At 30.4% G+C, this 16,281-nt stretch overlaps 1 protein-coding gene across 1 annotated transcript in view; it reads left to right on the forward strand.

The window, feature by feature from the left end:
• Positions 1-14,070, forward strand: part of LOC112461908 — a 25,498-nt gene extending 11,428 nt beyond the window's left edge. The window contains exons 12-20 of the mRNA XM_025027336.1: positions 891-1,235; positions 4,419-4,544; positions 4,698-4,823; positions 4,961-5,086; positions 6,670-7,011; positions 7,384-7,722; positions 12,402-12,527; positions 12,665-12,790; positions 13,669-14,070. Coding sequence (XP_024883104.1) covers positions 891-1,235; positions 4,419-4,544; positions 4,698-4,823; positions 4,961-5,086; positions 6,670-7,011; positions 7,384-7,722; positions 12,402-12,527; positions 12,665-12,790; positions 13,669-14,014 — 2,002 coding nt within the window. The 3' untranslated portion in view covers positions 14,015-14,070. The remainder of the gene's footprint in view (positions 1-890; positions 1,236-4,418; positions 4,545-4,697; positions 4,824-4,960; positions 5,087-6,669; positions 7,012-7,383; positions 7,723-12,401; positions 12,528-12,664; positions 12,791-13,668) is intronic.
• The last annotated feature ends 2,211 nt before the right edge of the window (positions 14,071-16,281 follow it).

Below are 16,281 nucleotides of genomic sequence, written 5' to 3' on the forward strand. Positions count from 1 at the left end.
GCGAACCGAGGTTCACGCACACCCCCCCTGCTTTTGGGAGGGGTGTGCGTGAACCTCGGTTCGCGTGAAAAGTGTATGCGTGAACTATTTCAGTGCTACCGCACTTTCCCCGAAAGCAGGAGGGGTATGCGTAAAACTCGGTTCGCGTGGAAAGTGTATGCGTGAACTTTTCATGCGTGGAAAGTTAATATGCGAGATGCCACATGGGTTAGATGACGCGCTTTAAAAGTATTCAACTGTTTAAAGCGCGTCATCTAACCCATGTAAGTATTCTCTGCTTTAACAAAAAGACTTCCATTTATCAACAATTTACTACTTTAAATGTTGTGTTTTGGTAAAGCAGCGACTTTCTCGCGAAATAAAGTATTCTCTGCTTTAAAGAAAAACGTAATATTAGTCGTTTATGCCTCACAGTACTTAAAATAACTGCTATATTTTCGAAACTTTTTTTGTTTATAACTTTTTAATAAGAAGCGACCCCCGACTAAAATCTTTTAAAGATCACTCAGGAGGGTGACCTTGACAACATATGTCAAAGTCAAGGTCATCGGAGGTCAGGCCCTAATTGTAAACATTTACCCAAGTTTCTACTTGCCCATTTAAAAACTATAAGGAAGCAATGTGCAGGTTTCTACTTGCACATTTAAAAACTATGAGGAAGCAATGTGCAAGTTTCTACTAGCACACTTTTTTTATCTTTCTTGGAAAAAGGTAAGTTTGGAGATCTATATGCGAGATCTGGTAATTATGTAAATTCAAACTATATATCCGTATAAACGTACATCCTAATAAATAAACTATGTCTCTTTTTTACTTTTGCAAGAAATTCTACGAACGCTTGCTGAGCCAAACACTGTACCACATTTAATATTAAACAATATGTATTACAGAACAGTTATGACATCGATAAAAAAATGGAGCAAGTTGTGGAATTATTTCGAGGAATTAAAACGTTCGCTGTTGAAATGCACGACATGTAAAAAAGAAATTAAGGTATCTCATCAAACAAATTGCACAAAAAAAATGAGAGCCCACTTATTTAATGTACATGGAATTTCTCTCGATGATGATACTCTCACACTACCTGACGACTTAAAACATTACTACTCGAAGTTACCGGGATATAAGGCAAAATGTAAAGATTGTGGTAAAACAGTGTCTTTTTTAACAAATGTGGCAACTTTACGAGTACATTTAAGAAAAAGACATTCCATAAAAATCCAGAGTCAAAATAAGTAAGTACACATTCAAACAATTATTAAAATACTAAAGATTATAAAATAAATGTAATGATAAAACAATCAATAACTAAAAAAAATTGAGCGAATAATAGTTTTTGTCAGGGCAAACAAATAAATATTTATGTACATTAAATATTTATTTGTTTGACATTAGTATTGCAGAAATTTGAGGGAGATATATAAAATGTACGATTTATACTTAGTTCTTATAGATATTTAAATTAAATAGCTTTATATATTTAATAGAATCTAATATATATATATATAAGACAACTCTCAAATCTGCCATCTACTGATTACGTAGATGAATAATAATTAATAAAAGTTTCTGTTAGCCAACAATCAATCGTTCTTTGTAGTATTTGAATATACGTTGTAGGTCTACAAATGTCAGTATAGTGATATTCATTATTTGTTATCCTTGAGTTATTATTGCAATGTATATGTATATAGCACCAACCTAATTTATTCTGGCATATTCTACAATTTTTCCTGAAAATATTCCATCACTTTCGACCGTTTTAATTGATGATAGTATTCGTCTTATGTTTAAACACGTACTCATATTAAGGTAGCTTCTATTTTAAATTGTATGTATTTTAGGAAAAACGTTTTTTTCAAGCGACGTATATAACCAGTAAATAAGTAAAACACGACGGACATAGTACAATCAAATTATGGAAAACGTTATTATAATGTTCAACAAAATATCATAAGTTTAATTAGGGAGATAAGCCATTTTACAATCAAGACAAGATTTGATAGTCTAATAAAGTTATTTTTGTGAATTTATGTCCCGGTAAAGAATTTTTCATATAAAAACATATTTAAACATACCTAATTATATGATATTATATAAAATATTATATAAAATATGTCCATATATGTTTTTTTCTCTTGTATAATCTCTGCAGTTTGTATGTACAAGAAAAATAATAATAAAAAAGAAGAATTAGAAAATAATTAAAAGGATAATTTTCGCACTGTTCATTTATTTGCCTATATATAACTATATATAAATGTAATAATTGTATATAAAATACAATTATATATAATTATATATGAGCAAATTTTTCACATTTGCTCAGATTTTATTTTTTTGTAAAAAAACAATGCAAAAATTATCTTTTTAATTATTTTCTAATTTTTTTCTTTATTATTTTTTTTTATACATACAAACAGAAATTATACAAGAGAAAAAAACATAGTATGGACATATTATGGACATATTTTATATAATATTTCATACAGGGAAGCCTGGGCAACGCGGATATGTTAAGGTTAAAGCAAGAAGACAGACACAGTTAAAGATCAAAACCTTTTTTATTCTAATAATTCTCTTAAAGTAATCAATTTTCAAATAAAATAAGAAAAAAATAAAAAAGTTAAATATTTAAACCTCTTTGCAATCAAAAATTAAAGTAAAAGAAACTGTCTGCTTTGCCCGACACCTCTGGGTAAAGCGGATGGATCACTGGAACTGGTCTCCGTTTATTTCGCTTGGTCTGTTTTACATTTGTAAAAACCATCTTAAAACAGAAAAAAACGGCAGTCACAATATGACTTGTATTCATAATCTGTTCTTATTTCAAGACTCTCTTAAGTATAATGTCTTAAAGATGCTAATACGGCTCTGTAATTGGTTTATGACATTCTATGACATCTTAAGATTGTATTTAAGACAGTTTTAAATATAAAATCTGACTAGAAATACCCAGAATACCAGTCTGTGACCAAAAAGAATATGATTTATCCGCTTTGCCCAAAGCACCTACTTGGCGTGAACTTGGAAAAGTTAAAATAAGTATGAGCAACAAGTGAAAAATTTTAAACTCAATAGAGTTTTAAAAACAGAGAATTCTAATAAAAAATGTGCAAGTAGAAACTTGTACATTGCTTCCTTATAGTTTTTAAGTGTGCAAGTGGAAACTTCTACATTGGTTTCTCATAGTTTTTAAGTGTGCAAGTGGAAACTTGCACATTGCTTCCTTATAGTTTTTAAATGTGCAAGTAGAAACCTGCACATTGCTTCCTCTATGAGGAAGCCTATTTTTTTATGCATAATTATTAGTAAATATTTATTAATTTGGCTTCCTCATAGAGGACATTTAAAAACTATAAGGAAGCAATGTGCAAGTTTCTACTTGCTCCACTTAAACAAGTTTCTACTTGCACACTTAAAAACTATGAGAAAGCAATGTACAAAAGTTAAAATAAGTATGAGCAACAAGTGAAAAATTTTAAACCCAATAGAGTTTTAAAAACAGAAAATTCTAATAAAAAAAACATTCATAGTGGTTAAGGAACAATTACTACTAATAATCAAGCTACGCTACCTTAGCAAAAATTGCAAGAAAACACACATAATTTATTTTTTCCTCATAAAAAACGCACGAGAGCAATCACGTGTTCTGACGGCGACAGGTCGCTCCTTTTTCCTGCAGAGATATCTAATATCTATATCTAATATAGATGAGCAAAAAATGCCTATCCGCTTTAATTGCCAGGGGCATTCCTTTAATATTATATGATTATATATATTTAAATATGTTTTTATATAAAACATTTTTTACCGGGGTATTCTTCATCTCAACTAAAGCTAGAATAGAACAATTATCTTAAAATAGCGTTTCTCCCTAACTTAATTTTATATCATATTGGTCGTATTTCACTTATCTATTAATCACAAATTCAGTCTAGACATTAATTGTTTGACATTAGCATTACAGAAATTCGAGATATGAAACATTCTCTCTTTATCTCTTTCTCTTCCTTTCTTCTTCTCACTCTCACTTACAAAACATTTTACTCCATTGCGGTTTACCTATTGGGATTGGCGGTCACAAGGCAAAATGGCCGGAGAGAGTAGGTCACTTGTCACTCTACAATACGACGTATGTGCTTATTCCCTGAACCGAATTTTTACCAAAAGTATATGAAATAGGGGTAAAATTTTCCGGGGAGTGCCACTATGTGTATAGTTTTTTAAGTCGATTTATTTATGTGGCAGCCGGCGACCTACTCTTTTTAGTTCTGTTTTCGCCACCAGATAGCGTATCGCAGTTTAGCCATTCCCAATAATAAGTACATATAATAGCATTAAGTAATACGTACAGTTGTAGTATTTTAATAATTATTACCTTTTTCTAATTTTAATCACACCACTTTTCTATGCAGACCAAGCACTTCAAGTTTAGCGGATAATGGTATGGATCCTTCTGCAGAACGTCAAAGTCAAGATACGTCTGGTTTGCCCGTTCAATCATTTAAAGAAACGGCAGAAGAAACAGGCAAACTTAATGAGTAATTATTTGTTTTGCTTATATTATACGGTATAGTAATATCTTGATATTTGAATATTTACTCTTTTGCAAAGTAATGATTTACAACGTTAATGTTTTAAATAATTTTCATTTAAATATTTTCTATTTCTATTTGCACCGTATTTCAATGCAGACCAAGCACTTCGAGTTTAGCGGATTATAGTGTGGATCCTATTGCAGAACGTCAAAGTGAAGAACTATCTAATTTGCCCGTTCAATCATTTAAAGAAACGACAGAAAAAACAGGCACACTTGATGAGTAATTATTCCTTTTGCTTATATCATACAATATAATAATATCTTGATATTTAAATATTTACTCTTTTGCAAAAGATTAATTTACAATGTTAATATTTTAAATAATTCGATCTCTAATTGCTCCGTATTTCAATGCAGACCAAGCACTTCAAGTTCATGGGATTATAACACAAATTTTGCTGCAGAATGTCAAAGTCAGGAAATAGTTGATTTAGATCTCCAAACATGTGAACACTCGAGAAAAGGAACAAGGGCACGTGATGGGTAATTGTTTGTTTGTTTATATATAATACAATATAATGATATATCGTTGAAATATTTACTCTTCTGAAAAGAATAATTTATTATAGAATAATTTAACGTTAATATTTTATATAATTCCATTTCTAATTGCACCTCATTTCGATTCTGACCAAGTATTTCAAGTTCTACGGCTTATGAAAAGAATCCTTCTGCAAAACATTAAAATATTGCAGAAAAATACTTTTGCTTCTGTATTGTCCACGTTTTCTTATTTGCAAATTCATATATCAAAAGTTTTATATTATCATATCATGGTTTCTATGTAATTGTGAAAAAGGAGTGATATCCGTATAAAACATATCTTTTTTAAAAAACAGTGAATAAAATGCGCCAGGTATATACGTGCTCCATACACAATCTTTATTAAAAAAAAATTAGATCTAATTTTGTCATACAATTATAACTGTTTTTATGTAACACGTGCATGGAAAGTGCCCCATTACGCACGTTACGCGTGCGTGATAGACCACTTTCCAGGCACTTGCAATATAAAATAGGGAGTGTAAGTCGTGTGTAAAGATGAAAATTCCCGGGTGCGAAGTTTACGCACGAGCCGAAGGCGAGTTACCTCACTTGTTACACAAATAACTATTCTTGCTACAAAAACAATGATACCCGAAAGTTTGCATCAAACAAATAAAATAAATTCCCAGAAAGCAAAGCGTGTCTGATCAAAATCGCGCAAACCTGTGATTTTAAATAATTCTATCTTTCTAATTGCACCGTATTTCAATGCAAACCAAACATTTCAAGTTCAACGTTTACCCATACGAATCCTTCAGCAGAACGTTAAAATACTGCAGAACAATACCTTTGCTTCTGTGTTGTCCGCGTTTTTTTATTTGCAAATTAATATATCAAAAGTTTTATATTTTCATGGTTCCCTGCATATTCCTTCCTTTCTAAAAAAGGCATGTTAAGTCGATACTCTCATATCTCGAAGCTTTTTGTTGCCGCTTTTCCGCGATGCCAATTGGTTCTCTCGCTGCGCTTACTTCATTTGCAGCTGTCATCGTATATTTTGACAGTTGTGTGTATACGTGCTTTATACACAAACTTTATTTTAAAAAATTTTGATCAAATTTGGTTTTATAATTACATATTTTTTACTACAAAAATAATGATATCAAAAGGTACACAACCTGTACTGTTTTTTTATTATTTAGATTCACACACAAAAGACATTTGGCGCCAAGTGTTTCTTATCATATTTACTTGGCGCAAACCTTTTGATATTATTGTTTTTGTAGCAAAAAAATACAAATGGCATTATGAAATCAAATTAGATCAAAATTTTCTCTCTTTGATAAAGGTGTTGTATGGATCACGTATACTTGGCGCGTTTTTTATCTTTCTTGGAAAAAGGTAAGTTTGGAGATCTATGTGCGAGATCTGGTAGTTGGGTAAATTCAAACTACATATCCGTATAAACGTACATTCTAATAAATAAACTATGTCTCTTTTTTATCTTTGTGAGAAATTCTACGAACGCTTGCTGAGGCAATCACTGTACCACATTTAATATCAGACAGTCTGTATTACAGAAAAGTTACGGCACCGAGAAGAAAATGCAGCAAGTTGTGGAATTATTTCGAGGAATTGAAACCTTCGCTGGTGAAGTGCACAACCTGTAAAAAAAAAATTGAGATATATGGACTAACAAACCGCATAAAAACAATGAGAAGACACTTATTAAATAAACATAGAATATTTCTCGATGATGACACTCTCACACTACCTGACGACTTAAAACAATATTACTCGGAGTTACCGGGATATAAGGCAAAATGTAAAAATTGTGGCAAAACATTGTCTTTTTTAACAAATACGGGATATTTACGAAAACATTTAAGAAAACATTCCATAAGAATTCTGAGTCGAGATGAGTAAGTACACATTCAAAAAATTATTAAAATACTGAAGACTATAAAATAAATATAATAATAAAACAATCAATAACTAAAGAAAATTGAGCGAATAATAGTTTTTGTCAGCATCGCTATATAATATTTATTTCAAATTTTGATCATAAATGTGCACGTATATTTGGTACGTTTTTTATCCTTCTAATTGAAAAAGATATGTTTCAAGATCTGTACGCGATATGGTAATTATTAAAATTTTAACTATATATCCGTATAAACATATACATCCTAATAAGTGAACCATGTCTCTTTATGACCTTTGTGAGATATTCTACAAACCTTTGTTGAGCCAATCACTGTACCACAATTAATATCAGACAGTCTGTATTACAGAAAGGGATCAAGAAAAAAACGCAGCAAATTTTGGAATTATTTCGAGGAATTGAAACCTTCGCTGGTGAAGTGCACGACCTGTAAAAAAGAAATTAAGGTACTTCATCTAAAAGAACGCACAAGAATAATGAGAGTACACTTATTAAATAAACATGGAATATTTCTCGATGATGACACTGTCACACTACCTGACGACTTAAGGCAATATTACTCAGTGTTACCGGGATATAAGGCAAAATGTAAAAAATGTGGCAAAACAGTGTCTTTCTTAAAACATATGCGAAATTTACAAGAACATTTAAGAAGGAGACATTCCATAAGAATCCAAAGTCGAAATAAGTAAGTACACATTCCAAAAATTATTAAAATACTAAAGATTATAAAATAAATGTAATGATAAAATCAATAACTAAAGAAAATTGAGCGAATAAAAGTTTTTGTCAGGGCATCCATATAATATTTATTTGCAATTTTGATCATAAATGTGCACATTCACTTGGTACGTTTTTTATCCTTCTAATGGAAAAAGATATGTTTCAAGATCTGTACGCGATCTGGTAATTATGAAAATTTTAACTATATATCCGTATAAACATACATCCTAATAAGTGGATCATGTCTCTTTATAACCTTTGTGAGATATTCTACAAACGCTTGTTGAGCCAATCACTGTACCACATTTAATATCAGACAGTCTGTATTACAGAAAGGTTACGGCATCGACACTTATTGACTTTATACACACTTATACACTTATTGATAAAACATGGAATATCTCTCGATGATGACACTCTCACACTACCTGACGACTTAAGGCAATATTACTCGGAGTTATTGAGATATAAGGCAAAATGTCATGATTGTGGCAAAATATTTCTTTTTAACAAATAACAGATCTTTAAGATACCATTTAAGAATACATTCCACAAGAATCCATAGTCGAGATGAGTACACAATCAAAAATCATTTTAATACTAAAGATTATAAAATGTATGTAATAACAAAACAATCAATAGCTAAAGAAAATTCTGCGAAAAATTTTTTTATTAAAGCATCCTTATAATACTTATTTGCAATTCTGATCATAAATGTGCCTCTCAAATAATAGTAATAATAATAATATTTCAATTAGTTCGCAAATATAATTTAAATAAATACGAATTGTTTATATTCACGTTCTTCCATGCATTCTAGATATAGACAATTTAGAAATTTAGATTAGATATTTATTTACATTAGATATTTATTTGTTTGACATTAGTATTGCAGAAATTAAAGGTAGATATATAAAATGTACAATTTATACATAGTTCTTATAAATATTATATTAAAAACTCTATATTTAATAAAATTTATATAAGTATTTGAATATACGTTGTAGGTCTGCAAATGTCAGCATAGTGATATTCATTATTTGTTATTCTCAAGTTATTATTGTATATATGTATATAGCACCAACCTAATTTATTCTTGCATATTCTACCATTTTTCCTGATAATATTTTATACATCACTTTTGACCGTTTTGATTGATGACAGTATCCGGCTTATGTTTAAACGCGTACTCACATTAAGACAGCCTTTATTTTAAATTATAAGTATATTAGGAAAAAATGTGCAAATTAGAAATTTGCACTTGGCTTCCTCATTAAATTGAGATGTGGAAATTTGCACATAGCAAAGTTACAATTTTGAAGTGAGAAAGTAGGAAATTAGCAAATTGAATCCACAACGTATTGCTACACGCTCAAAGCTCCTCTATGAGGAATCTTGTATTTTATTAGATGCATAATTTTTAGTTTGGCTTCCTCATAGAGGAAGTTTTTCGCGCGTAGCAATACGTTGATGGATTCAATTTGCTAATTTTCTACTCTCTCACTTAAAAATTGTGACTTTGCTATGTGCAAATTTCCACGTCTCAATTTGATGAGGAAGCCAAGTGCAAATTTCTAATTTGCACAATTTTTTTTCAAATTTTTTTCATAAAATTTACAAGCTGCATCTTCTTCTTACTTTTCTTCTACAAGTCTAGCTGCCTCTATCCTTCCTTAACTTTCTTTAATTATACTTTTTTGTTTATATTAATTTTGTTTTTGATATAAAGCTAAGTCTAATCAACCAAATCTTAAAAAATTATATATGAAATAAGGGTAGAAAAGACTGAAAAATATAATAAAATTAGAAATTGATCGATATTTCCAAATTTGCGGAAGTTAGAGCAACCACGGACATTTCTAAAAAAATTCAAAATTAAAAAAAAAGAACCCCTTTACCGATCATCGCCAAATTCAATACCAACCTTCCTTGAATGATACTCTATCAATTAAAAAAAAAACATTCCAATATCTCAAAAATTACAAAAGTTATACCATAAACAAAAAAAAAAGATAATTCAACACCTACCTTTAATGATACTATATGATTTTTCGACGTTTTCGAACATAAGCAACACATTGGCATCGGAAACTCAAAAATCAATCTTTACTTCGGTTTTTTCTACCCCTATTTTATATATAATTCTTTTAAATTCGGTTGATTAGACTTAGCTTTATATACGATCAAAATTATGGACCTTTGATCGCGTATAAAGCTGGGTCTAATCAACCAAATCTTAAAGAATTATACATGAAATAGGGGTAGAAAAGACTGAAGAATATAATAAAAGTAGAAATAGACCAATATCGCAAAGTTTGCGGAAGTTGGAGCAAACACAAACATTTCTACAAAAATTCAAAATTTTTTTAAAAAAGAACCCCTTTACCGATCATCGCCAAATTTAATCCCAACCTTCCTTACATGATACTTTATCGATTAAAAAAAAAAATACATCCCGATATCTAAAAAATTACGGAAGTTAGAGCACATACGGACAACAACATACACACACACATACACTCATACATACATACATACACAAGAACATTTTGTACAAAAGTAATTTTTCGACGTTTTAGAACATTCTAAACACGTTGCCAGATCCCCGGACAATTCTACTCCTGTTTCATATACTTTTGGTAAAAATTCGATCCACTAACGAATGAGTAGTTCACGGACAGACGGACGGACGGACAGACAAACAGTCGGGTTTTATATAACAGTATGATAGTATGATATGATATGACATATAAATGATAATTGTATATAAAATACAATTGTATATAATTATATATGAGCAAATTTTTCACATTTGCTCAGATTTTATTCTTTTGTAAAAAAACAATGCATAAATTATCCTTTTAATTATTTTCTAAAAATTGATAAAAGTATGGCTATGAGAGTCAGACGCAGTTATTGGTGCGTAAATGATCAGAATCACTGATTTATTTCCAGTGTAATATACATTCGTACGTTTCGGCTCGAGATTGAGCCATCTTCAGCGAGAAAAATAAATTAATTACTCCATTCTCCATTCTTGTTAGATGAGTTTCAGGATTCGGAGATTCAAAACCGACATTAACTATTAAATTAATATCCGATAGTCAGGGAAACAAGAGTATCACAAAGCCATATAGAATAGTATATAAGTATATAAGATGTCATCCGAAAAGATACATACTACATTTACGTGAGCGTTACTTCTGTAGTAACTACGATAGATCACTCGTTTAGGCGAAGTAAATTATCGTAAGTTACTACAAAATCCCGTTTACGCGAAGGAATTATCGTAAGTTACTATAGAAGTAACGCTCGCGTAAACGTAGTAATAAAAATATAAAGAGACGGAATCAACGAACTTGTCAGGACGACGGACACGAATTATTTTCTAAATCTTTTTCTCATTATTTTTCTTGTACATACAGAGATTATACAAGAGAAGAAAACATAGTATGGACATATATGAACATATTTTATATAATATTTTATACAGGGGAAGCCCGGCCAGCGCGTATATGTTAAGATTTAGCAAGAAAAAAGACAGTTAAAATTGAGATCAAAAAAACTTTTTTTATTCTAATAATACTCTCAAAGTAATTAACTTTCAAATAAAATAAGAAAAAAAATAAATAAGTTAAACATTTAAATCTCTTTAAAATAAAAAATTAAAGCAAAAGAAAACTGTCCGCTATGGCCCGACCCCTCTGGGATAAAGCGGATGAATCACTGGAACTGGTCTCTGTCCATTTCGCACGGTCTGTTTTACGTTTGTATTGAAAAACCATCTTAAAACAGAAAAAACAGTAGTTACAATATAGCCCGTATTCATAGTCCGTTCTTATTTCAAGACTTTTTCTCTTAAGTATAATCTATACTTCTATACTATTATATAAAATTCTTACGGGTGGTGTATGTTTAGCCGTTTTTAACTTAAAAACTATTGGACCGAATTTTTATCAAAAGCATATAAAATAGGGGTAGAATTTTCGGGAAAGTGCTATAGAGTGTATGGTTTTTCGTTATCTATTTTCTGGAAGCCTATTTTTTAATTTTTCTAATTCTTACGGGTAAAGAATTAAAAAAATCGGTTTCCAGAAAATAGATAACAAAAAACTATACACTCTATAGCACTCCCCGGAAAATTCTACTCCTATTTTATTTCTACCCCATTCAATTATTTAAAAAAACGGCAGAAGAAACAGGCGAACTTAATGAGTAATTATTTGTTTTGCTTATATCATACAATATAGTAATATCTTGATATTTAAACATTTACTCTTTTGCAAAGTAATGATTTACAACGTTAATGTTTTAAATAATTTTTATTTAAATAGTTTCTATTTCTATTTGACCGTATTTCAATGCTGTGCTATACTATGCTGTAGGATACTATGTATCCTACTGTAGAACGTCAAAGTGAAGAACTATCTGGCTTGCCTGTTTAATCATTTAAAGAAACGACAGAAAAAACAGGCGCTATTAACAAGTATTATAATTATTCGTTTTGCTTATGTCATACAATATAATGATATCTCGATATTTAAATGTTTACTTTTTTGCGAGAGAGTAATTTACAGCTTTAATATTTTAAATAATTTCTATTTACATATTTTTTATTTCTAATTGCACCGTATTTCAATGCAGATCAAGCACTTTAAGTTTAGCGGATAATGGTATGGATCTTTCTGCAGAACGTCAAAGTCAAGATATATCTGGCTTGCCCGTTCAATCATTTAAAGAAACGACAGAAAAAATAGGCGTTCTTAACGAGTAATTATTCGTTTTGCTTATGTCATACAATATAATGATAACTTGATATTTAAATATTTACTCTTTTTCAAAAGAATAACTTCCAATGTTAATGTCTTAAATAATTCCATTTCTAATTGCACCGTATTTCAATGCAGATCAAGCACTGCAAATTCAATGGATTGCAATATGAATCCTTCTGCAGAACGTCAAAGTCAGAAAACAGTTGACTTGGGTCCTCAAACGTGTGAACAATCGAGAAAGGAAACAAGGGCATGTGATAGGTAATTATTTGTTTTGCTTGTATCACATAATATAATGACATATTATTATTAAAATATTTACTCTTCTGCAAAGGATAATTTATAACGTTAATATTTTATATAATTCCATTTTCAATTGCAACACATTTCGATGCAGACCAAGCATTTCAAGTTCAACGGGTTATGATACAAATCCTTCTGCAGAACTTTAACATACAGCAGAACAATTGTTGGCCTCTGTATTGTCCGCGTTTTTTTATTTGCAAGTTAATATGTCAAAGGTTTGATATTTCCATGGTTTTCATGTAATTGTAAAAAAAGAGTGATATCCGTACAAAACGTACCTTCTTAAAAAAGTAAATAAAATGCCAGGTGTACGTGCTCCATACACAATCTTTATTGGCAACATGCCACAACAATGTAGACACGTTGCTGTCTGGGTCTTTAAGAAAATCAGATGTTACTACTAACTTATCCTATTTATTTAATGCAAACTTCCGAATATTATTGTAAATATTTTGAAGAAACATCAGATGTTACTAATTTATCATATTCACTTAGCGCAAAAATTCTGATTGTCTTTATTGTAAAAAACACAAATAAAATTATAACATCAAGTATTATTTCAGAATTTTTTCCAATAATGAGTTCCATAGAGCACGTACATTTGATTATTGACGATATTTACCTTTTCAGAAAAATGTAACTTTTGTATATCTGTACGTGATCTAATAATTATATAAATTTGAATTATATAAATTCGAACTACATATCCATATAAACATACGCCCCAGTAAAAAAAATCATACCTTTTTTGACCTTTGTGAGAAATTCTGCAAGCCTTTTTTAAGGCGTTCACTGTATCACATTTAGTATCAGACGATTAATCTTTATTACAGGTCAGTCATAATGGCACCGAAGAGAAAACGCAGCTTGTTGTGGAATTATTTCGAGCAATTGAAACCTTCGCTGGTAAAGTGCGCAATTTGTAAAATGGAAATTTATATGCCTCATCCATCGAACAACACAGCAATAATGATAGGACACTTAAATAGACATGGAATATTTTTCAATAATGACACATATACACTACCTGACGACTTGAGAGAATATTACTCGGAGTTACCGGGATATAACGCAAAATGTAATGATTGCAGTAAAACAATGTCCTTCTTAACAAATATTGTACGTTTACGAAAACATTTAAGAAGACATTCCACAAGAATCCTGAGTCGAGATGAGTAAGTACACATTCAAAAAATTATTAAAATTATTAGACTATAAAATAAATGCAATAAAACAATCAGCAGCTAAAGATAAAACGCGAATACAAGTTTTTATCAGGTCATCCATATAATATTTATTTACAATTTTGATCATAAATACGTTTCTCAAATAGTAATAAAAATAATATTTCAATTATTTTGCATAATTTAAATAAATTAGAGTCAATTATTTCACGTTTTTTTATGCATTATAGATATAGACCAGAAATTTAAATTAGATGTCTATTGGTTGACATTAACACTGTAGAAATTCGAGACAGATATACAGAGTGTTTCCTAAGTAAACTAACTTGAAGGGGATATTCCTTGGCTTATTTGAAAAAGAAAAAATTCTCTAAACATGTGTCCTAAACTATTTCGTTTTCAAAATACAAGATGTCAAAATTGTGAAAAAAAAATGAAAACTTTGAAAATCTAGAAAACGTTTAAAGATATTTCATTTAAATTTAGTATGCGTATATGCGGTATTAAGAAATATGTATCTTCCAGTATCGATGAATTATCTTTTAATCTACCTGGGGCGTGTGTTTTTGACACCATGTGTTTTGAAGACAAAGTAGTTTAGAACACATGTTTATAGAACTTTTTTTTTCTTAAAATAAGCCAAGAAATATCTCCTTCAAGTTTGTGTACTTACTTAGAAAACCCATAAAATGTATAATATTATACCCAGTTCTTATAGGTATTCAAATTAAATAGCTCAATTTAATAAAATCTATATAGCACAACTCAAATCTGCCGTCCACATATATTACATAGATGATTAACCCTTAAATGCCACACCTCTCAAGAATCTCGTAAGTTCACTGAGGGGTCTAAAAGACTCCAGCATGAAAAATGTCTCCTTACTCATTGATTTTTTTATCTTTAGTTATGACAATTTTTTTCAATGTTGTTCAAGGTCTAGAGAAGAGTATAAAATGCTAATATTGTTCAAATTTCAATTTCGACATAATATAAAAAATTAAGTAAACTGAGTACTGCTAAGTGTACACACGGGTAGGTCAATCACTCAACTATCATCAATGGTAGCATGAGCTCCATTTTTGGCAAGAACATTTGAAAACATTTCATTCTAAAGGATCTGGGGTCCGCTGGACCCCATTGGTCATTTAAGGGTTAATAATTAATAAAAATTTTTATTAGCCAACAATTAACGGTTCTTTATCATTTGAATATACGTGTAGGTCAAATGTCAACATAGTGTAGGATTAATAAATAAATACTTGTAGAGTCGGAGTAAATAATTAACGTTATATGAATATTTATTTTGAGCAAAGTTATAGATTAGGCAAATAGTTATGACAAAAGCGATGCAATGAATATAAGTTATAACGGACGATACAAATATGAACTCTTAACTCTATCCCGTATACCGATTATTCGTATATAACTCGTTAAATGTCTCGTATCTCGAATGAACGTAATTCTTAATACTGTCTTATAATCTGATCACCTGCGCGACTCGTTAGTGAACGCGCGATGTATTGCTCGACTTGCTCTCTCCGACTGACTGTTAACGATCGGAGCGGTCGCCGCGCACAACTTTGCGAAGACGTTCGATACGAGATCCTCGATTATCGATTATCGACCGGGCGCGGAAAATAATGTCACAATAGTGATATTGATTATTCGTTACCCTTGAAATTATTATTATATATACATATAGCACCAACCTAATTTATTCTGACATATTCTACAATTTTTCATGAGAACAGTTTATCATTTTCTACCATTTTAATTTGTAACCGTATTCGTTTTATGTTTAAACGTGTACTCATATTAACCGCGTTAATTGCTATAGACGAAAATACTCGCGGACGACGATCGTCCGTCAGACGCTTCAGACGAGTTAATTCGTTTGTTAGGAAACTATTCAGACTCTCAGAAGTCAAATCGTAAGCATTGTAATGTAGCCCTTTGTGTTGTTCTATGCTTTCAAATTTATCACACAGAAAAAACAATTCAAATACATTGGTATTTTTTCTTTACGCATTTCTTCTTTTTGCTTCTTTTCTTACCTCAAATATCAAGAAAATAAAACATTAGTTGCTGTTGATTAAACATTCTCGATTTTAAATCATATTTGTAGTCAAATTATAAAAATTTGCTTGACAAACTTGCGGTCTAAGTTAACACCAAAGCGTCTGACAGGCAATATCGTCGAGCGAGTATTCTTCAAAGCAGTTAAAGGATTAAGGCAGTCTCTATTATAAATTATTTATT

This window comes from Temnothorax curvispinosus, unplaced genomic scaffold, assembly GCF_003070985.1.
Source record: "Temnothorax curvispinosus isolate PA1 unplaced genomic scaffold, ASM307098v1 QBEX01011875.1, whole genome shotgun sequence".
Taxonomy (NCBI): domain Eukaryota; kingdom Metazoa; phylum Arthropoda; class Insecta; order Hymenoptera; family Formicidae; genus Temnothorax; species Temnothorax curvispinosus.